This window comes from Hippocampus comes, unplaced genomic scaffold, assembly GCF_001891065.2.
Source record: "Hippocampus comes isolate QL1 unplaced genomic scaffold, H_comes_QL1_v1.1 scaffold115, whole genome shotgun sequence".
In the NCBI taxonomy this organism is placed as follows: Eukaryota; Metazoa; Chordata; class Actinopteri; order Syngnathiformes; family Syngnathidae; genus Hippocampus; species Hippocampus comes.
Window position 1 is genome coordinate 1 of NW_017804843.1, and position 25419 is coordinate 25419.

General features: G+C 44.9%; 4 protein-coding genes across 6 annotated transcripts in view; 3 read left to right on the top strand and 1 right to left on the bottom strand.

The window, feature by feature from the left end:
- Positions 1 to 581: 581 nt before the first annotated feature.
- On the top strand, positions 582 to 9205 carry ctc1 (CTS telomere maintenance complex component 1). Its single transcript, XM_019873861.1, has 18 exons — positions 582 to 789; positions 858 to 1130; positions 1193 to 1315; positions 2244 to 2476; positions 2542 to 2816; positions 4206 to 4541; positions 4680 to 4794; positions 4932 to 5298; positions 5537 to 5626; positions 5685 to 5833; positions 5974 to 6059; positions 6140 to 6275; positions 6357 to 6425; positions 6499 to 6649; positions 8287 to 8342; positions 8408 to 8564; positions 8653 to 8749; positions 9021 to 9205. The coding sequence occupies exons 1-18, from the start codon at positions 763 to 765 to the stop codon at positions 9104 to 9106; spliced, it is 2826 nt and encodes a 941-aa protein (XP_019729420.1). The 5' UTR covers positions 582 to 762; the 3' UTR covers positions 9107 to 9205.
- Positions 9206 to 9270: 65 nt separating this feature from the next.
- On the top strand, positions 9271 to 13813 carry LOC109518406 (H-2 class II histocompatibility antigen, A-U alpha chain-like). Its single transcript, XM_019874222.1, has 4 exons — positions 9271 to 9448; positions 11721 to 11969; positions 12241 to 12528; positions 13620 to 13813. The coding sequence occupies exons 1-4, from the start codon at positions 9286 to 9288 to the stop codon at positions 13739 to 13741; spliced, it is 822 nt and encodes a 273-aa protein (XP_019729781.1). The 5' UTR covers positions 9271 to 9285; the 3' UTR covers positions 13742 to 13813.
- A 2716-nt stretch (positions 13814 to 16529) lies between these two features.
- On the top strand, positions 16530 to 21287 carry LOC109518206 (HLA class II histocompatibility antigen, DQ beta 1 chain-like). The gene is made up of 6 exons (XM_019873918.1): positions 16530 to 16660; positions 17008 to 17280; positions 18410 to 18623; positions 18698 to 18765; positions 19920 to 20033; positions 20106 to 21287. Exons 1-6 carry the CDS (start codon positions 16606 to 16608, stop codon positions 20129 to 20131), a joined length of 750 nt encoding a protein of 249 aa, XP_019729477.1. The 5' UTR covers positions 16530 to 16605; the 3' UTR covers positions 20132 to 21287.
- Positions 21288 to 21651: 364 nt separating this feature from the next.
- The window catches only part of dlg4b (discs, large homolog 4b (Drosophila)), a 29217-nt gene continuing 25449 nt past the window's right edge, over positions 21652 to 25419 (bottom strand). For all 3 annotated transcript variants that reach the window (XM_019873929.1, XM_019873936.1, XM_019873945.1), the window contains 7 exons: positions 25325 to 25362; positions 25209 to 25247; positions 24840 to 24941; positions 23918 to 24090; positions 23061 to 23170; positions 22888 to 22979; positions 21652 to 22004 (listed from right to left, as the gene is read on the bottom strand). In XM_019873929.1, coding sequence (XP_019729488.1) covers positions 21898 to 22004; positions 22888 to 22979; positions 23061 to 23170; positions 23918 to 24090; positions 24840 to 24941; positions 25209 to 25247; positions 25325 to 25362 — 661 coding nt within the window. In that variant the 3' untranslated portion in view covers positions 21652 to 21897. The remainder of the gene's footprint in view (positions 22005 to 22887; positions 22980 to 23060; positions 23171 to 23917; positions 24091 to 24839; positions 24942 to 25208; positions 25248 to 25324; positions 25363 to 25419) is intronic.

Consider the following 25419-nt stretch of genomic DNA (forward strand, 5'->3'; position numbering starts at 1 on the left):
GAGTGTATGTCACAACATATTACGCTACCAATGACTCCTTTCCTATCAGCCATATCATTTATTACGTTATTACCCGGGCGGTTACCTCACTCATTAAATCTGCGTTGTTTGGCGTCAAACAGTAAGGCAAGTTCCTTTTTGTTAGTCGCTGGGAGGTGTTTGACATTGGAGCCTGGTTGGGGGTTGCAGGAAGTTGCAGGGGGTCGTTGTTTTATGGTCGTCTGAAGATGAGAAGGTGTATTTAGAGTGTGTGGCAGCTCATTTCCTACCTCAGCCTGGTTTCTACTGTAGATTATTTTTGTGCTTGCACATTAAAGACGAGGGTGCCACGGTGGTCAACTGGTTAGCACATCGGCCTCACAGTGCAGAGGTGCAGGGTTTGATTCCGACTCCGGCCTCCCTGTGTGAAGTTTGCATGTTCTCCCCGGGCTGCGTGGGTTTTCTCCGGTACTCCGGTTTCCTCCCACATTCCAAAAACATGCATGACAGGTTCATGGAACACTCTAAATTGTCCCTACCATCCAGTGTGGATGGTTTTTCATCTTTGTGTGCTCCGCGATTGGCTGGCAACCGGTTCAAGGTGTTCCTCGCCTACTGCCCGAAGATGACTGGGGTAGGCTCCAGTTTTAGTTCCATCTGACTTCTTATCTGTCTGTCAGGGTGCCAGGATTACGTCTGTCCATTTTCGGACAGGTGGCTTCTGTCTGCCCCCTGCTGGAGATCTCAGGAACTTCCTTCTTCTTCTTGACACTGTCAGACGAGATGCACACACTACCCGTCCTGGTCAAGGTACACACAGACACACACATGAACCGTCGTCTCTGTGTTTCGAACTTTTGCTTCTGATGTGTGCGTAGAACAACAGCAAGCTGTGGTGGGCGCAGTGCGTGTCGTTGGGCGAGTCCGTGTGCGTGACAGCGTTGCGTGTGTGTGTCCTACGGCCATGGGGAGAGAAGAACATCCTTTGCGCGACCGATAACTCCGAAATACACAAGACGCACGATCGACGGCGCCCGCCGGCCGAGGACACGCCGCCGGACCCACCTCCCTTGCCGCCAACGTCAGAGCCCAGGAGATGCGAGGGCGAACCGGACGGCAGGATCAAAGAGTCTCAAGTCATCAACTACCAGGTGAGAAGCGCTGCCAGTTCTTTGTGTATGACTCTACTAGTGCCGCTCTTTTCTGTTGTTAGGGGACAGTCACAGAGGTGGTGAGCGCGGGAGCGGGGCTTTACGTGATGGACAGGAAGCGAGGACTGTGCCTGGCCTATCAGCCTGAGTTGAAGAGGAAGCTGCGAGTTGGCGACGCGCTGGCGGTGAGATCGTGTTAGCCCATCTGGGTTTGGGTTAACTTTTTCCTTCCTTTCCGCCTTCTCCCTCTTCCTTCCTTCCTTCCTTCCTTCCTTCCTTCCTTCCTTCCTTCCTTCCTTCCTTCCATCAGAATCACCTTGCATTTTGCGTGCTTGCTTCTACTTTTTTTGCATTCCTTCTTTTGTCTTTGAGACCTTTATATCCTTCCTTCCTCTTTGACCTGCTTTGTATCCATGCATGCCTACATCCTTCCGTCCTCCGGTTGAACCTACTTCTCTGCTCTCCTTCCTTCCGTCACACCTGTTTTTTTTCATGCTGCCTTACTTCCATCTTTCGTTTGTCCTTCCTTCCTCCGCTTGAACCTACTTCTCTGCTCTCCTTCCTTCCATCACACCTGTTTTTTTTTCATGCTGCCTTACTTCCATCTTTCGTTTGCTCACACTATTTTTTTCCCTTCCTTCCTTTTGTTGTAAGCTTTTTCTTGCCTTCCTTGACTTCAGACGTGTGTTTTTTTGGGATATTTTTTCCTTCTGACCTGTTTCCCTCCGGCCTTCCGACGCCCAGACCCACTTGTTATTCATACACCCTTCCATCCTTCTGCCCGTCGTTAAACATACTTTTCTGCCTTTTTCCTCATGCCGTCCTTTCTTCCTCCTTCCTTCCTTCCCAACCAACTTTCTTTTACCTCAGACTTGTTTTCTTTTTTCTTTCCTTTCTTCCTTCAATCTAGTTTTCTGGCTTCCCTCCGTTACCTGCCCAATACTGCTTTAGAATCCAATTTATTCGTTCATGATGCAAGGTATCTGCCATTTTTCACAGTGCCTTATAGAAAAATGGATAAATTAAAAATATCATTTAAAAAGTGCTTGCTTGATGCATTGATTTTAGCGTGATAATGAATCAAAAAGGATCCATGTTGCCGTCCCAATCCAGCTCCATCACGTTCACTTCCTGTACCAGCCGTGTCCAGACTTCCCTCCTCCCAGCATGCTTTGCACTTGCCTGCGCTCCACTGTGACGGTGACAAAGTTTAGCGCCGTTCTAGCCTCGGACTCGAACCGCAATTGCCCTGACGACGGCGTGTTGCAGAGGTTACTGGTAGAGAGGAACCCGGATGTGTCCCGGTACCTGTGGACGTGCCACCTTTGCTCGCAGCTTCAACACAGGTAAAGGGGGAGGGTGGGGGAGGGGACCATTAGCATCCACGCGCTAACTCACGTCTTCGTCTCAGCTTGCTCCCCAGTACGTCGCCACAGTGCACGTGCCTGTTGTCGTGGAAACTGATGGAGGTTGCGTTTGGACAAGGACAACGACGCAGAAGAGACATCTATGCTGAGATGTTGGACAAGCCCCACACTTGTCCGCTGACAGAGGTAGACCCTCCACAGCAACAACACTATATCACGAGGCATCATTTTTTTTTTTTTGTGTGTGTGGTGTTTTTTTGCATATACGAAGCTATTAACATGCAATACTCCCATCTCAGAATATACCGTATTGGCCCGAATATGAGATGGCCCTGATTATAAGACGACCCCCTCTTTTTCAAAACTCAAGTTTGAAAAAAGACTTTTTGAACACATTTTTATACAGATAATAATTACAGTTCATCTTAAACAAATGATTCTAACAATATATTTGAGAGAAAAAGCATGTTATTTTGCCTCATTCAAATCTTAATATCTGAACATTTAAATATGTAAACCAAAGTGCAATCACATTCGTAAATGAATGGCTTCTGATTTTTTAAATGTAAATAACATCATAACTTCTCCTCAGCTGCCAGTTCACCAGGCCGATCTTCGGCCCACTTTTCTCCAGATTGTCGCGATGTTTCTCCATTTTCTGTTATCTCTTCTATTATTTTCTTCTCTTTTCTTTCTTACCGCTATTTTTTATTTTTCTTCTTCGTGCTACCGCTATTTTTATTTTTATTCTTCGTGACAGGGGTTCACTTTGGCCTGGGGAGTCAAGTTCAGCATTCGCTTCAATGATATCTGGCGCCATCTAGCGTCGTGAATGGGTATAATGTCTAGACCCCGAATATAAGACGACCCCCACTTTTTCAATGTCTTATTTCAATGAAAAAAACACCATCTTATATTCGGGCCAATACGGTACTTAACCAAACTGTACAGTATTTTCAATACATTTCATGATCGCAATTTTTTTGTAATCAAATTCATGCCACGTGTTGAAAGGTGAGCTTGAATAAGTTTAAATATGATTAAAGTATGTGGGAGGGGTGAAAGCACGATAATGTATGGACAGATAGATGGCTGTATTTATAATATGCACTCTCTCAGTTGCAGATTTTCACCAATCAGGGCACACATAGACAAACATTCACAATCACACCTAAGGACAATTTTGAGTTTTCATTGAACCTACCATGCATGCTTTTGGCATATGGGAGCAAAAAGGAGTACCCGGAAAAAACCCACGCAGGCACAGTTTTTTTAAGACAATGACTGGCGGGTTGGGGCGGGGGAGTACTTTAACCTACCATGCATGCTTTTGGCACATGGGAGTAAAAAGGAGTACCCGGAGAAAACCCACGCAGGCACAGTTTTTTTAATACAATGACTGGCGGGTTGGGGCGGAGGCGTACTTTAGTCTTTAATGCCATCCATCCATTCATTTTCTACTCAGTCAACCTGCCATGCATGTTTTTGGTTTGGAATTTGGGAGGAACCAGAGTACCCGGAGAAAACCCACGCAGGCACAGGGAGAACATGCAAACTTCACGCAGGAAGGCCAAAGCAGGGTTTGAACCCATGACCTCTCCGGTTAGAGGCGGATGTGCTAATGAGTCAATCACTGTGCCGCTTTGTGATAAAAATATTTTTCTAAAATATAACAAAAAACTGAATACTTAGCAAAAATTGAGCTGAGGCATACAAAATGAAATGAGTAAAACATGCCTAAGGTATAAAATCTTAATATGCAAAAGGTGGAGGAACATTTGTGTGGGTCTGAACCTTGACAAATGGGCAAAAGGTAAAATGGAGATACAAAATCTTATTTTGCTATTCAAAATGTGTGCTTCTCACCTACTGGGCCACAGACAGCGCCCCCTGCTGCTTGTGGGAGTGCTGGAACTGCCGTCAGGCGCGTCCCTACATACGCTGCAGCTGAGAGACCGCACAGGAGCCATCGCCTGCGTCATCACGGAAACGACCCAGGAAGAGGCGGCAGGCCACAGCGGGGCCTTCAATACTGCATGGATAGGTACACACGCACACGCTGATTGACAGCAAGTACAACCTGTCTTTACTCTTTTTCGTGTGTGTGTGTGTGTGTGTGTGTGTGTGTGTGTGTGTGTGTGTGTGTGTGTGTGAGTGTGTGTGTGTGTGTCTTCATGTTCAGGTTGTCTTGTGTGTGTCCAGCAGTTCACCATGGTAACGGAGCGTTTCCTCCAATCAGATTTCCCCTCTTACCAACACCTGAATCAGCATAAGTTCATCACACACAAACACTGCAGGTTCACACACACACACACACACACACACACACACACACACACACACACACACACACACACACACACACACACACACACACACGCCCACAAACTACAGTTGTGGTTTCTGATCGTGTGTGTTTGTGTGTGTGAAACAGCATTTACCTCCAGTTCTCCCAGGAGAGCATTCACATTTTGAGTCCATCCGTTGCCATGGAAATGCACCTGCGTGACAAAGGGGAGGAATCGGGGGAAGAAGAAGAAGAGAAGGAAACTGTGGCGAGGAAGCGAAGACGAACGGCCGAGGACCCAGAGCCCTCGCGGCCTTTGCGGCCTTCGCCTGTTCCTGCGACAAGCTGTGTCTCGGTGGTCCTTCGGGTTGAGCAGAAGACCGGCGTGATGTGGCGGGAGGATGCAGAGGCGTCTTTTTCCGTCACAGCGACTGTGATCGGGCCGGTGAAGGCCTGGGGGCGGGACCCCAAAAACAGGCCAATGAAAGACTTTGAGACAGGCAATGAGAAAAAGGTGAGAGGTTAATAAAGGGCTTCAGCAATCAGCAATGTTACACACATTCGTGTGTGTGTGTGTGTGTGTGTGTGTGTGTGTGTGTGTGTGTGTACACATAAATGGAGACTCGCACACAAAGAGAGAGACAAATGGAGAGGGACTCAGGACCACACATACCCACAAACAGACACACAGATACACTCACACAGAGAAACCTGTACAGTAGGATTCGAATGATCCACGTGTGTGCGCGCAGGTGACCCTGTTGTGTTCCGGCGCGTCGGCTCGCTGGTTTCCTCTCCTGCAGCCGGGACGCGTCTACAGACTGGTGGCGAGCGGCACGCACGTACGTATGCCACCGATTCATCGTCGCGCCTGTCCGCTCATTGTTGGCTCTCCGTCAGGACGTCGGCGTTCTGGCGGCCGACGCCGGCCCTCGATGGAGCCAGGACGTCACCCTGCCAGTCCAGCCCGATTGGAAGTTCCACACGCTAACCCGACTCCTCGCACACGCATGTCACTGCAGCACGGTGTCGCAAGTTCTAGACGGCAGGTGTGCGGTGCTCGCTGTTCAATGTCATCGTTACAGGACGCATCAATCGATAAAGTTGATCCGTGTGTGTGTGTGTGTCTGTGTGTGTATGTGTGTGTGTGTGTGTGTGTGTGTGTGTGTGTGTGTGTGTGTGCATACAGTGCCGATGTGGTGTCTTTTCAGGGTTTTGTCTCAGACCGAATCAATCTAAATGACAGTACCAGGGATGCTGGACACACAAACATTGGTGTGTGTGTCTCTCTCTCACACAAACACACACGTGTTTGACAAAAGAAAGCACTTCACCGACTCGGTTTGCGTGTGTAGGTGTGCGTCTTACAGTGTGTGACCAAAGTGGACGAAGCCTCCATGTCTTCCTGAACTTCAACCGTAACCAGTATCCGCCTGGCCTGTTACCGGGAAACACACTGCTGATGTCTGCTTTCCGCAGGAGGGTATCCAGGTAACCTACACTCAGAAAGACACACACACACACACACACACACACACGATGTCTGTTACTACTTGTGTGTGTGTTTATCAGGTCGGGACGCGTGTATTGCAGTAACATAGCAGTCAGCTGGGTAGCAGTGTTGCGGGTTCGAGATGAGAGGTATCGGCAAGCGTCCGATTTCCCAAGTCATTTCCGGCACGCACGCGCTTCACCTGGACTTGTTGTACAGTAGGTTGGAGGACCGCCCACCCGCTCCCATCATGCACCTGGCCCTGTGGACACGGCACAGCCGCACCGTGGGCCGAGTCAAGGGACATGTGGTGTGTTTCCTCTTCATGCAGCTGCAGTGGAACTGCTTTGAGTGTGGCAGTGTGTACGCACAGGTACACACACCTACACACACACACAAAGACCGGAGGGCATAGTGTGTGTGCATTTATTGCTGTATTGTAGGGCAAAGTGGGAACGTCAATACAATACATGCTGATTTTTATAGCGCTTTCACAACAGCTGCAGCTGTAACAAAGCGCTTCACAAAACAGTTAACATCAAGTCAAATAATAAACACAACACATAACATAAAACACAGACAGTCATGTAATCCTAACCACTTTTCCCTGATATGCTTTGTTGTTTAAAGCAGTTTGAGATGTCAGATATCAGAAACGTCAGACTTCTGCCCATGGGTAGCTTCCGTGCGCTGGCGCTACATTATCAGAGTCACAAACCCACAAGCAGAGTTTGTGTCCACTCATTTGTGCTGTGGAGAATACATGAGGAATACAAATGCAGGACAAATATCCGAAAAAAAAATGCACACAGTGTCAGCTTGCCTATTCAGACTGGTGGATTCACCTACAGTATCTAGAGACTTTTTTTTTTTGGGGGGGGGGGCACTATTATTCTACACTATATTTGTGGAGAGCCCACAGCAATGTCTCAAATAAAAGTATTGCTTTGGAGTGAGTGGAGGAGCTTCGTGTAATGCTCAATAGCATTTTTTTTTTTTTTGGGTGCAGGGATGAGCAACTTCAACTTCCAAACCAGGTCTATGAACAAAATGTGCCACTTTTAATGTGGAAGAATATGTGCTCTTAATATATTTCATCATGCATGGCAGGCTAATGGAACATTCAAAATTGCCCCCGAGGGGTGATTGTGAACGTGAATGGTTGTTCGGTTCTGTGTGCGCCCTGCGATTGGCTGGCAACCGGTTCAGGGTGTCCCCCGCCTCCTGCCCGAAGACAGCTGGGAGAGGCTCCATCACACCCGCGACCCTCGTGAGGATAAGCGGATTAGAAAATGGATGGATGGATGGATAACACAATTCTCAATTCATGGATAAAAGATCCAGTGTCCTCTGGTTTGATTTATTTATTTATTGTGCAAAGGGCTCTCTTATGCAAAAATGACCATTCAAGGGTGGCACAGAAAAAAACAGCATACCACCATTAAATGTAAGAACTCATTTTGTGCATTTTTTTCCTCACCAATCAAGTCACCCAAAATGTTAACAGAATTGAGGAACCATGTTTGACTTGTGTTGTTGTATGTAGCAGTACGAGACCCGGTAGAAGCGTAACTAAGCCACATCTGCATTTATCCATCCACCCATTTTCCGATCTGCTTTATCCTCACAAGGGTCGCGGGGTTGCTGGAGCCTATCCCAGCTGTCTTCAGGCAGTAGGTCGGGGACACCCTGAGCCGGTTGCCAGCCAATCGCAGGGCGTCTCCATTTACTGATGAAAAAAAACTACAGTCGACCCTGTGTACTCGCGATTTACAGATTTGCATATTTTCCAATTTCTTTCTTTATATATCCCCAGTTTCATGAGGATATTTTTCCCCTTTTCCCTGATTTTTTGTTGTAAGCGTATACTGTACTGAATACTTATCAGTGTCTTTTTGAAGAATTTTTGAGGTTTGAAAATGTTTTTTAATTCAAATTGTTGGGGTGGGGGGCAGCGGGGGGTTAATCAGTCTCTCAAAGTGTGGTCCTCTCTCTTTTTCTCGCTCTTAGTCATCTTGCAGTGGCCAGTGTCTCTCGCCCTCGGCTGTCTTTGACTGCACCGTCAAGTAAGTGTGCCACGTGATCGGCGACTGCTTACCTTGATGATGATGATGATGATGATGGCGGCCAGGTTGGTCATGGAGGATGGCACAGGACAAGCTCACGTCCAGTTCACCGGGGCGCTCGTGCGCCAGCTGCTGGGTCTGAACTGTCCCCAGTGGGAGGGGCTTCAAAGAGCAGTGAAGGCCAGAGGACACATCCAAGTGTACCCCCGCGGGCGGAGCCAGGTCGGGTCGAACCCTTGCCTCCCGCCTCCCCATCGACGACGGCGATTGGCCGCTCGTCAGTAAAACGCTTCCCGCTTCTTTCTTGCAGACGTGCGATGACAGGCTCCTTGACTTCCTGTTGTTGTGCGCGGAAGGCGTCAACTCGTTGTTTCTGACCTGCATCATAGACAACCAGGCCAAAGAAGGTAACACACACAAACACAGACACACGCACGGGACTTACAGACTAACACGGGTGCATTACTCTGACACACAACCTCACACAAGGACAAGACACACACGGACGCTCACTCACAAACATGTCGTGCTTACACAGAAACACACACATGGAGATACACACATGAACACAAACTCAAGACACACAAAACACGGCGATAGACACAAAGGTGGACTCTAACAAACACACAAAATGGCTGAATGTGTCACCCGATGGATCAGCACAGCGGTTTGTTTCAGAGGTCAAAAGGTTGAGACGTGGCAAGAGGGACTTCCTGACGAGAATGGCGCCCCCCCTCAAACTCACCTGTCAACAAATTCACTGAGCAATGTCAATTCGTCTCTGCTTGCTCTCCGTGGCAACAGCCAACAAAACAGAAAGTCACGTGATGTTTACAAATGTTAAATAAAGTGAAGTGAAACAAGCTCTGAGTCCTTTTTTTTTCCACTCACAAAAAAAAAAAAATCAACTTGGAAATTTGGAGATTGGCTTTCCTAGTTACTGATGACACAGGCAATTCTCTGCATTGTGATTGGCTCAAAATCCGCTGCTGCTCTGAAGCTGCGGGTCAAGTCTCACCGAGTGCGGCAGAAGCTTCAAGTCAACAAGATGAAGGCGCTGGTCTTTCTCGTCCTCTTTCTCCGTTGCGGCGACGCCGCGGCAGACGGTAAATGTAGCGACCTGAAAGCAACACTTGAGTACAACTATCTTAACAGGAAATACCTTTGATAGAAACTTAAGTCGGCTTTTAGAGTTGAACTTGATGAGATGTCTTTCGGTTTCTGACACTTGCTGTTTTCAAGTATCAAAAATCATTTTCCAGTCTTAAATGTACGGAAGTATTAGACGTATTTTTTAAAATGACTGGTTATTTTGATTAATTCCCCCGGGGTGCGCATTAGTTCAAGTTTTGCATGTTGCAATTTTATTTTTTTTTAAATCAGTGGTTATTTTGATTTATTTTCATGTTTTCTCTCCCGCAGGGTATGCATGAGTTAATTCTTTACGTGTTAGCTCCTGAGCGAAGTTACGTGGCCAGGAGACGAATAGGCCGATATAAAAACTTCCAGTGCCCGTATTAATAAATAAAGAAATACAAATTTAAAGGGGCAGATTGTAAAAAAAACAAAAAAAAATGTTTTCTTCCAATGTTCATTAATTTAATATGTTGCACTTTATAAAGTAGGAAAGGTTTTTTGTTTTTTTTTTGTCACACTGCATCAATTGAATGGTACGGAGCCCCCAAGGCACAGGTGCCCATTTCGTCAATCGCGATCGACCGGTAGATCGCGGCCTGGTCCCAAGTCGATCCGGAGGGGTGTAGAGGAGAAAAAAAACAAACCAACCATTTGTGTGTCTTTGTGCATGTTAGTAAGATATTTTTTGTGTTAATGTACACTGCACCATAACCAACCTGTCTCATTTTCATAAAAAACTATTTAAAAAATAAAATAAAGCCGGTTAATCTTTAACCTACGGCGGCGCGTGACCTGCGTCACCAGAAGTTGTTAGCGCTCAGCAGTCTGCAATTGCAGCTTACGACCAGAGCTGTTGCGCTATATCTTTTCTCGTTATTATTCTCATTCAGTTTGTTTCATGTACAATTCACCGAGGGCACGGGCAAAGAATAGGAATGTAGAGGGCCCAGGGAAGCACTTTAAACAGTACGTGTGAGCAACAATAGTTAACAGGCTGCAAAAGTTCGTCACATGCCTCCGTTGTCAGGCTGTTGCTCATCATGGCGCGCGTGTGTATGTGCGTGCGTGTGCGCGGTAACGGGTCGATCGCGGGAGGTTGGTTGATCGAAAAGTCTATCTTCGGTCCAAAAAGTTTGGGCACCCCTGCCAAGGGGACATGGAATAAGAAAAAAAAAACCTTTGCATTCGCTCGCAAAGTTTGCGAGACATCGCAATCTTTTTTTTTCTTTTTTGTAAGGGGACGCTTTTTTTTTTTTTTTTAATGCGCGATTTGGTACTTCCGGGTCAACTTGGCTTATGTCAGCTTCACTCTCATGCACGGCTGATTGAGAGACGACACTACTTTGGGGAAGGAGACACTCATGGATGAGAATCAACAACAGGTTTCATGTCTTTGTATTTCAAGCCAATTATCAAAGTAAAATTCAATGAAACTCATCAACAGGTGAAAACATGCCACGTTTGTTGTTTTCAGTTACCAGGACGATGACCCGGAAGTACATCAACGCCATTAAAAAAAGTTTGTAATATCTCGCAATCTTTGCGAGGGAATGCAAAATTTTGCAAGGGAATGCAAGGATGTTGTTTTTTCTTCTTTGTCCCCTTTAGGGCTCCATAGAATGGCCATTATCTATAGTGCTTGCCTTGGCCACAGGCAGATAGAACGAACTGTCTCAACCCCTCTTAACTCATCAATATATCATGAATATTCGTTGTTCTTCACCTCAGATAAAGAAGATGACTGAGGCTTGTTCCATTGTCCCCATGTTGGCTCTTTTTGTTCATTTCTGTCCCTAACCCTTGCTAAAAGGATTATAGAACATTACAGTAGATGCTAATTATGAGCATAAACTAGCGGACTAAAAGTCTGAATTATGTGGTTGTTTCACATACACAAGGTATAATTCATATTTATTTGTTGCTTAAACTTCAACTGCGAGTGGAACAGCTTGAAGCCTCTTTTTGAAACAACTGTTGACTATTTCCCAAAAAGTGGTGCTTATCGAGTTGTTTCACTGTCACCATGTGGCGCTCGTATCTCAAGAAATAGTCATAAGTTGAGTGACTCATATCTCAAGGGCACCAATGAAAGACAAATATAAACATTTTAGGTGGGGGGCAATTACTTGTGGTTTTTCGCTGTTGGTGGCAGGGCTTGCGGGGGAAACGGTAAAGTTTATCCAAATGTATCGCTGCCGAAACGCTTGAAAAGACAATCGTTGATGGGTCGCTTCTTCTCAGTCATCCACACAGATATGCAGGTGGTTGGCTGCTCTGAGGCGGAAGGAGCAGCGTACAACTCTCTGGACGACGAGGACATATGGGTTGCCGATTTCACCGCCAACAGGGGTGTGGATACACAGCCCAGCTTTGTGGATCACGTCAGCGTTGGCAAAGATGATTTTCAGTGGGCAATGGGCGCTCTAATCGTATGCAGAAGAAACCTCAACATAACCCAGAAAGCATTGAAGGATCAGCCACTAGAATCTGGTACTGTAACGCCACCAACCCCGAGTGTGTGAGAGAATGTGTGTGACAGACACATTGAGACACAGAAATATGGAGACACAAAGATATTGACACCAAACCACACAATCTAAGACGCATATGAGCACAAACAAACATAAAAAGACACGCATGGACAGACAAATATTGAGACACACAAACATGAACACAAAGTTGGGCGCATGGAGAAATACACACACACACACACACACACACACAATATTGGGTGCCAACACACATGCTTTTGTCTTTTCAGATCCTCCCTCCCATCCCATCGTCTACCCGAAAGACAACGTGGCTCTCGGAGAGAAGAACACACTCGTATGCCACGTGAGCGGCTTCTTTCCGGCGCCCGTCAAAGTTCACTGGACCAAGAATGGTGAACCGGTGGCGGGCGCAGTGAGCCGCGCCACCAGCGCCTTTCCCGATAAGGACGGCTCCTTCCACCAGACCTTCCAACTGGACTTCACTCCCGCACAAGACGACATCTACTCGTGCGTGGTGGAACATCCGGCCCTGGAGCGTCCACGTAACACCTTCTGGAGTGAGTGAGCATCGCAAGCGAGCGCTCGGCTTGCAAAATTTTCCAGCTTGGAGATTTTCCATGGGAAGCAACAGGAATGTACAAAATCACAATCATCTTTCCCCATTGAAATGAATGCAATGCCATTAATTCCTGCCAGCCTTCCCGTCAAAAAAAAAAAAAATTCTTGTCTGGTATATTTCAATGAGGGGGGAAAAAATCACTTTATAATAGTGTATGCGATTAAAAAAAACAAATTGTAGACAGAATTGTAAACAAATGAATTGCCGCTGTTCTTTCTTTCTGGTTTACCTGCTTTGGCCACCTCGGGTGGGACTAATAAGACAGATGTCCGTTGAGTTTTCTCATCTCCTCTCTCAGTTCATCACTGCGGCAGTAATATTTCGCTCTTTGCAGATGATAAATAACGTGACTGTGGGTACCGTTATATCTGTCGAGATATGTTGGTGGATCATTTGTGTTAAATCTGTTTGTTAAAGGGTTACAACATCATAACATAAATGCTCATTTGTTTTAGCATTAAGCTATTGGACTGATCAATGTTTTGGCATTTTCCATGTGTGCAGGTTATGTGAAAAGCAAATGTTACTACTTTGCATTTGTGTCATGTGAGGTTTATGTTTATAAAAAAAAAACATTTGTTTTTTTGTTTTTGTTTTTTCCGATGGGGGCTGGAACGTATAATTGCATTTCTATTAATTTCACTGCAGAAAGATGACATGATTGTTTAGTGATTCAAGTGTGGTCACAGAGTAAATGAAGCTGCTGTCTTGAGGCACCATGTAATTCAAAAATTTGCCATCTGAACTTCCCTTGGAAATGTAGCAGTCCTTTTCAAGCGCTAATGCTAATGCTAACCGCAATTTCCTGTTTCCAGCGGTGAAGGTGAACCAGCCGGGTATCGGAGCCACCGTCTTCTGTGCACTGGGGCTGACTGTGGGACTTGTGGGCGTGGCCACCGGCAGAGTAAATGAAGCTGCTGTCTTGAGGCACCATGTAATTCAAAAATTTGCCATCTGAACTTCCCTTGGAAACGTAGCAGTTCTTTTCAAGCGCTAATGCTAATGCTAACCGCAACTTCCTGTTTCCAGCGGTGAAGGCGAACCAGCCGGGTGTCGGAGCCATCGTCTTCTGTGCACTGGGGCTGACTGTGGGACTTGTGGGCGTGGCCACCGGAACCTTCTTCCTCGTCAAAGGAAACAAATGCAACTGATTGGCTGGCGCACATTATGTCTTCACTTTTTTTTTTTTCCTGCTTGAATAAAAAATACAGTGAACCCCAGTGTATTGCAGAATATGGATGCATTTTTAAACAACAAAATGTACACCCAAACATTATGATTTGGGATGGGCCAGTACAGATAGCATATATGGGTAACAGTCTGATATTGGCCTTTTTTTAAGGTATTGGGTACTTGTGGAGGCTGCCGATATCAACTACCAATACTTAAGGCAAAACAAATCTGGCATCGAGTAAGTCCTCCTCAGTAGTAGGTGGCGCTATGCTGTGATGAATATTACCTGTTAAACAAGGAAATGTATTTGTTCACATAATTTTGTCATTGTGTTTAATTTTTTTACATAAAAATAGAGGTACTGACACTCTGTATCGGCGAGTACTTAGAGTGAATACTCTACTCATACAGCCATACCTCGGTTTTCGACCGTAATCCGTTCTGGAACGCTGTTCGAAAACGATTTCTTCTGAATCCCAAACTATTTCATTAGCTCATGATTTAGGGCTAATACACTATGCAGAAATAACAAAACAACAGTCGGATTTGTGTAAATCACAACAAACACGTCTGCTCACAATGAACGTCACACGAGGAAGCGTCACTTCCTCATGTAAGGAAGCCGAGAGGAGTCGAGTGGCGTATTCGGGTTTGCTCAATTTGGTCGAAAACCGGTTTTCGGTCGTAATCTGAAGTGTAAAAAGCCTCAAAATTTCTGGTCGAAACCCGATTTGGTCGATAACAGAGACGTTCGAAAACCGAGGTTTGACTGTACTGACAAAAAGTGGTCTTGGACATTTCTAAATATAAAGACAAACATTCACGATCTTAACGCTAAGATAACAAAAAAATGGCATTGATACCGTCAAACACGGATGTCAAACTCAAGGCCCGGGGGCCAGCTCTGGCCCGCCACATCATTTTACGTGACCCACAAAGGCAAATCAAACATGTCAACTTCCTTGATGCTTACAAAATGTCGAGGGTTGTTTGAAAAAAATGCCAACCGGAAAGTTTTTTTTCAACGTAGAAATTCTCGGTCGGTCGGGTTACCGGAAACACACGACTTTTTTTTCTACGCCTTATGTTAACTGTTTTGTTAAGCGCTTTGTTACCGCTGCAGCTGTTGTGAAAGCGCTATAAATCAGGATGTATTGTATTGTATTGCGTATTTTAAGCATTTTCTTGTGACCTAACCCCTCATTACAGTAACTTAAACAATACAGTCATACCTCGGTTTTCGACCATAATCAGAAGGCTGTTCGAAAACCGATTTGTTCGAAAACCGAAACCACGCTCTTTTTAAAAAAAAAAATATTTTTGAACACGTCTGCTCACAATGGAACGCTACACGAGGAAGCGTCACTTCCTCGTCTACTGGAGGAAACGTCACTTCCTCATGTAAGGAAGGCGAGAGGAGTGAAGTGGCGCATTCAAGTGCGCTTAGTGTGGTCGAGAAGCAATTTTCGGTCGTAATCTGAGGTATTAAAAACTCAAAATTTTTGGTCGAACACCGATTTGGTCGAGAGCAGAGACGTTTGAAAACTGAGGTTTGACAAGTTGAATAAACTGTTATTATTGACTTTGTTATATGGTTTCAGTCATAAAGGCCCTCCAAGGGAAACGGTCACTAAAATGTGGCCCACGACAAAAATGAGTTTGACACCCCTGCCGTAAAACCTCATAAAACATATATTGTATTGCGAAAAAACTTGCAGTACTGCGGGGGCACAAGGGACGAACCAACAATTATCTGGGGTTCACTGTACATATTCTTGTGATTCCAATGCTTGTTTGCCAATTTTTTTTCCATGTTGAAGATGGCAAAAATAAAAGGATAGTCCTCTCAGGGTTTTTTTTATACTTTTGTATCCGATTCAATTGCTCTTCCGAATGTACAGGGTGTCCATAAAGTCTCTTTATCATTTCAAAAAATCATTAAAAATGCAATTGATTAGATATTTTATTCAGATTTGTTCCATTGTATTTAGTGTTTATTAAAGTTTTTTTTAATTTTTTTTTTTTTTAATCACACTGCCCAAAGGTGAATGTGTGGTGTGGGATCATGTGCAATCGAATAATTGGTCCATTTTTCTTCAACGAGACATCAATTTCTGCAAATGTTTACCTTGATCTTTTAACTGAATATGTGGCACCACAACTGAATGACCTTCAACCAACCATCATTTTTCAGCAAGATGGTGCACCACCACATTGGGGGCTGCATGTTCGTGGGTTCCTCAATCAAACATTTCCAGACCGGTGGATTGGAAGGGATGGGCCAATTCCTTGGCCGCCACGTTCACCAGATATCACTCCCCTGGACTTCTTTCTATGGGGCTATGTTAAACATATTGTATATCGGACAAAGATAAGGGACATTACTGACCTAAAGCAAAGGATTACTGATGCCATTGCCACAATTGATGAGGCTATGCTACAGCGAACATGGCAAGAAGATGAGGCTATGCTACAAGCGAACATGGCAAGGAATCGAGTACCGTCTTGATGTGCTCTGTGCAACTAATGGTGCCCATGTAGAAGTGTATTAAAAGAGGTTAAAAAACTTTAATAAACGCTGAATACAATCGAACAAATCTGAATAAAATATCTAATCAATTGCATTTTTAATACATTTTGAAATGGTAAAGAGACTTTATGGACACCCTCTATTTACGGGATTCAGATTCGGCTGGATCCTGTGACTGGTGACTAGTTTGTGCTCAGGTTGGCTAACTCGTTTGCCTGGCAACAACTGACGCAGGTCATGTGACCGGGCGCTTCTTTTTTTGAAGCGTCAATTCCTCATTCAAGCACAGTTCATTTTTCTGGACTTCAGGATATGGCTGCGTCAGCTCTGGTCGCCTGCCTCCTTTTCCTCACCTTCTCCGTGACAGGTACGTGTATTTCCATACAACTACATGCACTATACGCATCAGTGCTTTTGAGATTGCTCACGGCCCCACCATCTGAAGTGACAAGAGTTCACAAAGTAGCAAAACATGCGACTCTACGTTGGCGCACAGCACTTTTGTAAAATCACCCTCTCACCGCAATACAAAAGAAGTGGGATTGAAACGTTTTTAATTTTTGAAATTGCAACAACACATTCAGCATTGTACACAAACAAAAAAAAAGCTGAACATAATCGGCTGAAATTTTTCATATCGTGCATCACGCACGCGCGCACACACACACCCACGCAATGTCTATAACCGTAGAGTGAAATAATTTGTTTTGGCAGATGGCTACCTGCTGCATGTGGAACATGTCTGTGTGTTCAACTCGAGTGACCCGAATGACATCGAGTACTTGCTGATTTACAACTACAACAAACTGAAGCTTTTCAGCTTCAGCAGCACTTTGGATATGTTCGTCGGCTACACCGAGTTTGGCATCAAGCAGGCTACCTACTTCAACAACGACAAAGACTACATCGCCAACGTGAGAGCCGAGAAGGAACGCGTTTGTTTCCACAATATTAAGCTTGACTACGAAAGTGCGCTCACCAAGTCAGGTACAAAAACATGATAATCAGCCGCCGAAGAGAAGCACAAAACGTGCGTGTCTGTAATAACATACCTGGCGTCTGGAAAGTATTTGCAGCTCTTATGTTTCAGTCGCCTTTCCCAAATGAAAATGGATTCAATTGATTTCTGCACTCAAACAAATCCATCATGACAACACGACGATATGAGAACAAACCACATTCGGCGGGTCGACGAGTTCTCAACATTCTTACACCACGTACAATTTAGCTCTCCAACCAAGTAGCACTATTATGATCAACATTAAAATCGTGAAAAAGGTTATAGTTGATGTTATTATAAGTTACTTTAACATGATGCAGTTTGAATATCACACTGATTAAAATTTACGATTAATTTAAAATGATATATATTAATAAGTTTAATAAAAATAACATGTTAACAGTACTTCTGTAAGCGGGTTAGCGGGATCCTGCAGACCATTGTCACACCTGAACAATCACTGGATGAGATAGTCCAGACGAGGGCCTGAAGAATATGGATATTTTGAGTCTGGCAGAATAAAATTGTTATCAATTAATCTGGTGAATAATTAAATCTATAATAAGGATAAAATAACTATCCCTTAAAAATAACTTTTTTTTTTTTAATCTCTTAACACTTAGAATACAGATATGAACTACGGGGAGAATATTCCACTCTGCATAATATGTGGCAATGGATGAGTCCTATTTTTCATGCACTTTTTATTTGTGGTCTATCTTATTTTGAAGGCATGTGTAAACATTACCATAGCGACCAGAAAGTGTTGCGGCCAGATCGGACGTCCCTCGTGTCATGATTCGTGATTATTATTATATTACGAAAATAACACAAGTTTTCATGCATGTCATATCATATTATTTTGTTGTATTCATCCGGACATAAGTGCCGGTCCCTGAAGATTTGTGACACTAAACCGGTCCTTGGGGCAAAAAAAGGTTAGGGACTGCTGCTTCAGTATTTTTGTTGTGAGCAAAAATAAAGAAATAAACGGAATCGATTTGGGAGTGGGGCTGTCACAAAAGAAAGTGTGGAAAAATTGAAGTGCTGCAAATCCTTTCGAGCCACGCTGTTCATCTGAAAGTCAGGCGCTTTTACTTGCGTGACCCGTTGCAGCCAAGCCTTACGTCAGACTTCACTCGGAGTCTCCTCCGGAGGGCTCCCACTCCGCCATGCTGGTGTGCATCGTCTACGACTTCTACCCCAAGCAGATCCGCGTCACCTGGCTGAGGGACGGCCAGGAAGCCACAGGCGAGGTGACCTCCACCGACGAGATGCCCGACGGCGACTGGTACTACCAGGTCCACTCTCACCTGGTCTACACGCCTAAGTGAGTCCACCCGCCGTCGCACCGTGACGTCGGCGGCCATGAAAACCAAGTAACGGTTGTCATTTGTTTCCAAGGTCCGGAGAGAAGATCACCTGTGTGGTGGAACACGCCAGCCTTGACAAACCTCTGCATGTGGACTGGGGTAATGCTCGTCTGGCTCAACCGCCTCGCTCTCACCTGTTCCACAGCAACCGCGATCTCACTCGAAAGATGTAATTCTGTGTGGTATCAGGATCATTAGTGGTTCATGGGCTCCCTCTAGTGGTCATTGCCAAACTACAACTCAGTTGAAAAAGCTTTTTCAGTTCATCTTGTCATGGAGTATGTATTAATTTAAACGTTTCATAAAAAAAACCCAAATCAACCTGCATTATGTTACAATTACCTTTTATAAAATAAATTCAGTTCGTTTCTAATGTTATAACTGATATATAATTTTCTCTTGAAACATTTTGACTTTTTATTTTTGTAAACTACATAATTTAATCGTAATAATACAATTTTATTTTCCCCCCAAAATTGAGCTTATGTTGAGGTTTTTCACATTAACTTTATGCTCGACGCCTTTATTTCTGTAAAGTGGGGGTCTTCAATCCTGTTTGTCGAGAACCGCCGTCCTGCCCGTCTTCTATTATTCCCCGCCACAACGCACCCGATTCAGATGATCAGGATTGTGGCCTCTCCGGACCTTGCTGATTATCTGATCATTTGAATTAGGTGTGTTCAGGTGAAAAACAGGACGGTGGCCCTCGAGGAACAGGATTGAAGACCCCCGCTGTAAAGTTAGAGTTTTTTCTTGGAATATTTTGACATCATTCTCATACAGTATACATCTGACATGTAACACTTCAACTTGTTGTTTCTTTGTTTTTCAGTGTTTTCTCCTTTTTTTTTTACATTTTTTGTACTCTGCATTGTAATCTGGAATAATGCCCCCCCCCGTCCTCCCATTTACAGATTGAGTTTACTCCTGTAAACCTGAGGGATGTTTTCCCTCACGGTATCACAACTTTGTTCATTTTGTTTTCAATTTGAAGTTTTGAAAATCAACTTTAGGGATAAAACAATACATTTTGATAAACATTTCAGTCTGCCATGCTACTGGATTTAAACGTTGGCTACAATGGCAGTGGCCGGAGCTAAATATTTTTCAAGATGCTCCGTGACGTTATGAATTTGAAAAGCACCGCTCGAACATGTCTGAGTCGCTCATCCGTCTCACTCTGGTGTCTCTCTTAACTCATCTGTCTCGCTCACCTCTTTGTTTGGTTGTGTGTGTAACTTGACTCCGGGTAGATACGTCCCTCCCCAAGTCGGAGAAAAACAAGTTGGCCATCGGTGGGGCTGGACTGACTCTGGGTGTGGTCCTTTCCCTGGGAGGCTTCTTGTACTACCGAAAGCAGTGTCGCGGTAAGACTTGCTCCGCGTGTCATGTGATTCTTCTCCTTCTTCTTGACTCTTCTTCTCGAATTCTGGACGCAGGTCGCATTCTGGTTCCCACCGACTGATTCGGCTCCCGGACCAACCCGCTTGGGCTTTGCCGCATTTGATCAAGATTGTACACGTTTCTGCTCGCACTGAGTGATCAATAGATTGGATCGGTTGCTCATCATTTTAGCTTTATGAGACAACTCGGAGTCACTGGCTACCGATTTGTTTTGCTTAACTGACTCCAGCTCTCACCCAATGATTTGCCCCGCTGCACATGATGACTAGCCTTTTATTATTAAACTTGTCCAAATGAGAAATAACATGATCAGACTACGACAAACCAGATCAGGGAAGACTAGGATAGACCAGTACAATCTGGACTAGACTCCAGCAGACCAGACGAAAACAGTGTAATCAAGTCAAAAACATACCGAACAAGACCAGGCTAGATGGACTACAACAACAGGCCACATTAAATTTGACTTGCACAGAACAGACAAATCTACCACATGTTGGACTCCAGGGGTAGGAAACTCCGGTCCAAGAGAGCCGCAGTCCTGCTTGTTTTAGAAGTTCCCTCTTCCAACACACCTAATTCGAGGGATCAGGGTCGTTATCGGGCTCTTACAGAGCCTGCTGATGAGCTCTGCGTTTGAATCAGGTGTGTCGGAGGAAGGGGAAACTTCGAAAACAAGCAGGACTGCGGCTCTCTCGGACCGGAGTTGCCGACCCATGTTCAAGACAAAACAAAGCAAACCCAGATGAGACGACAAGAACGGTACAGGACAGACTACAACAGATGCAACAGCCAACACCGTCCTAGCACAGGCCAGATTAGACCAGCATGCAACTCGCCCGCCCAGCAAAGACTACGTTCAATCACTCTAGAAAATATCAGTGAAGAATATAACAAGATCAATCAAGATTAGTACAGATCAGCGGACAACCACACCAGACACCGAGACAACAACAGACCACCAGACTAGACCAAAACAGACCCTCACAGCACAAGACTACAATAAATCAAAAGTAGAAACTTGAGTGAAGAACAAAACAAGATTCGACAAGACTACAACACACCTGACTAGAAGGGTGGTGGAGGACCAGACAAGATTAGACTTGGCTACACCAGGTGAGAACGGACCAGATGAGATCAGGTTATAACAGTTTGGACCAGACCAGGCTAGATTACTTTATTTTGCTTTTTTGATGAATAAACTTAAGTGATTGTGATGTGTTGTCTTTTTTGTGTGTGTGTGTGTGTGTGTGTGAGAGAGAGAGACGGTAAAGCGGTTGAGGACTTCAAGACCGGAAGCCAAGAAGTAAGGAAAGCCGTTTGAGCATTTATTCTGATGTTAGTACACTCTGTCCTCATTTGTCAAACAAAAATTCCCATCAGGAGAATGAAATGTCAGATAATCAGGAAAAATAGTCACAGCCTCATCCGCCCAACTCATTCTGATTAGCAGGCTGAATTGTTTTAAAAAAAGTCAAAAAGGAGGTCACTTTAGGTCACTTTGCCTGTTGCAGAATTGCAATCCATTCGCACAAAGCCATGATTTTTTTTTTTTACATGGCCCAGCAAAGCATCTTGTGATCTCAAAGCCCTGAATTCACTCTGTGTCTGTCTGTGTGTGCGTGTGTGTTTGAGCCCCATTGTTGTATTTACACACGCACAGGTGCGTGTATATAACATCCATCAATGAATCAATCCGTAAATAAATAGCAGAATATAAACACATTACCTACACTCTACACTGATCATACTTTGCCCGCTCCTGCGTTGCCAAGGATACACAACATGTGCACAGGAGTGGGGAGGGGGGGGGCGTCTTTTGTGCAATCAGAGCCGGTCGCGGGTCACCACCCAGATGTACGGGCCGCTCTGTTCCTCAATGACCACTTTGACCTGGTGGTACACTTCCTCGAAGGTGTCCCCGTGCACAATGGCTACACACACACACACACAGACACACACACACGTTAACAGCTGGACAGCCACGCCCACAAACAATGTCAACGGGCAGCGGCGTCCAGTGTACCCGCGACCCTCGTGAGCATAAGCGCTGGACAGTCACGCCCATAAACAATGTCAACGGGCAGCGCGTCCAGTGTACCCGCGACCCTCGTGAGCATAAGCGGCTCAGAAAATGGCTTCCTTTTTTTTTTGTCCATTCCATCTTTTAGCTCTTTCTATTGAACCCCAGAGCAATTTTCTGACATGCATTTGTTGGAATCAGTTGAACTGACTGGTAGAATAATTTTATTTGTTTTATAAAAATGTTCTCTGGTATTTCATTATTAATTCTAACCTTTCAGAATTAAAAGAGATGTTTTCAGTATCACAATTTCTAGAAATGTAATAGCCTCAAGTTATTGATTAACAGCATTTCAGAAGAGTAATTTAGATACAGTGTATGTATGGACTGTCAAACTAATTTTTGTTGTGGGCCACATTTTAGTTACCATTTTCCTGGCAGGGCCGATATGACTGAAACCGCATGAAGAAGTCAAAAATAAATGTTGATTCACCCATTGTTTAAGTTACTTAAATAAGGGGTTAGAGAACAAGAAAATGCTTACAGCATCACTCTTATTTATTACAACTGAGAATTTGAAATTTTGGTAGCGATTTTCGAAAAATCATCATGAAAGTTGCCATCTATGATTTGCTTTCGCGGGCCACATAGAATGATATGGCGGGCCAGATCTGGCCCTCTGGCCTTGAGTTTGACACCTGTGGACTGAACTATTGTACAAAAGACACAAAACATAATAAAGTGAAGCTCTGTGAATACTTTCCGGGTGCACAGTAGCCAGCAAACATATTTACCAGTGAAACACTCGAGGAAGTCCTGTTCCATTTTGATGGCTCGATCCAGAACTTTCCTGGCCTGGTCCTCAGACAGACGCTTGTTCAGGTCACTGCACACGCGCACACAGACACAAACACACAAAATGAGAATGTTTCCCGACCGGTCAGCAGGTGGCCTGTGACGGACTAACAGGATGTTCTCCAGAGATCGCGGTCGGATGAAGATCGCGATGGGGTGGAGCTGAGCGGCCTGCAGCCTCCTGACGGCGTTGGCTGACACATCCAGGATGCAGTGCTTGCCCTACACAGGTGCAGGCAAACAGTAGCAAGGACGATAAGAGCACACGTATGCAAGCATCAAACCTGTCAACTCATACAGTTTAGCCATAGTTCATACGGATTTTGTGGTGAATCTTACGTATATGGCCGTATCGCACAAATCATACGGATTCTGAAAATTTCCGGGTCCCCCCCCAACAGGTACTTCCGTTTGCTTTTGCCCAGAATGGTGCTAGTCTACTCGAATGCTTTCATTTCCAGTAACTTTCCAGTAAATCACGTGGTTCCCAGTTGAAAACAGCAGAGTATTCATTGCATACTTCGGTAGTGTACAAGCAAGTTCTACAAGGAAACAAATATATCATTCATATTGCGCAATGGAACCAACAAGAAAGAGAAGTAAAACGAAGCACGGTGGAAGGTTTCTTCAAGAATGGATATCGCAGTTTAATGGCGCAATAATGCCTGGTAAGACTGAAGAATATGCTCATTGCACAATTTGCAAACGCGAAGTAAAAGTTAACCAGACATTGTATTATGGAGATCTACAATAAATATCATTGAAAATTTCGTGGGTTTTTTTCTGCCGTTATTTTGACATATAAAATGCTTTGGTATGTTATAAGGCTTTTTTGCTCTTTATCAGGATTTTTTTTTTTGGTAGTTTTTACAGGTTGGCGCTCCGAAAAGTTGGCAGGTATGAAGCATCGTCATGGCAACCCGAAGTTTGCCCAGCGGCGTCGTCATCGGAGCAAGAGGAGCGTCTTACCTGGCGGGCAACCTGTCTGACGCTTTGCACCGACGTGCCGTACAGGTGGTTGTTGTATTGACCCGCCTCGATGAAGTGATGCGACTGGATGTCGCGCTCCATCTGTTCGCGGGACGCCACAAAGTGGTAGTCCCGCCCGTCCACCTCGTAGTCCCTCCGGGGGCGAGTCGTGTCTGCAGAGGTTACGAGGAGGTCACTTATGTGCATGTAAAATGTTTTCTTTTTTTTAAATCGGGAAATAATTCAACTGCTGTGTAAGTTACTGTAACGAGAGGTTTGGTCACAAGAAAATCTTACAATATCTCTCTTATTTGTTACGTAGGACAATTTGAAATTTCGGTACAGATTTTAGCAAGCGTCATGGAAGTTGATTTGCTTTCGCGGGCCACATAAAACAATGTGGCGGGCCAGATCTGGCCCCCGGGCCTTGACTTTGACACCTATGTACATGGACACAGGTACAGCACAAATGATCAGATCAGCTCCTTACAAAGGATAAAGAAGATATGACTGCGAGTACTTACATTGAGTGTCTGAAAGCGTTGAGACAATGTTTGTGTTCAAATATCAGTTGCTGTACATTTCCCAATCTATGTTAGCATTAGCATTGTGCTGGTTTTAATAACACAATGTGTAATGCTCCAAGTGGTAGGTTTAGTTTGACAGTAAACCTCAACTAGGATTTACAATAAACAGCTTCAAGGCAATTTTTTTTTTGAGAATTATTCACCATTTGCCAAAGTGCCGCTTTCTGTCAAGTGATTTGACCTGACGGCCACTCTACAGCGCTCATGTTTTGCTTGTCGAAGTAATCAAACTGTCCAAATGATGGCTTTTTTTCCTCAGGCCAATTTGAAGTGAAGGCACCATCGTAGTTCATGACTCCGTCAAATTGAGTTTTAGCCGAGCGAGTCGCACTCACGTGGTACGCAGGAGCCGAACTTGTCCGGGAAATCTGTGAGCAGGTCGTCGTTGACTCGGTCTTTGGTGGGTCCCAGGACGATGATGGGTCGGGCGTAGTCCACTGCGGAAACAGCGGTTAGTGGCCCGTCACGTTCACTTGCTCACGTTTTACTCTGTCTGTGAGAAAAATCGTGGTACACCTTTTTGCTTTCTTTGGTGGTTTTTCTAGTTGTACTGATACCCTCGATATATCCTGTCCTTTTGTAAAACGGGTCACTTGCCAGTGAACCCCAACCTATTCATGCTTTCCCATTCACAGATGACAGATTTTTTTCCTTCCGTGGAATCAATTCTTGCGTCAAGCCGCTCTCACCCCTGCCCAACCCACCTTCAGTCTGCGCCACCGCCTCGTAGCTCTGGACCAGCCCTGCAGCAGGAAACCACAACAGTTACACACTGCCCCTTTATCCCCCTCACTGAATTTGTCATCACTGCACAACTTGCCTTGAGGTTTCATTCGGGACCACTCCTTCCTCTCAACCCTGAAACACACACACACACACACACACACACACACACACACACACACCCACACACAA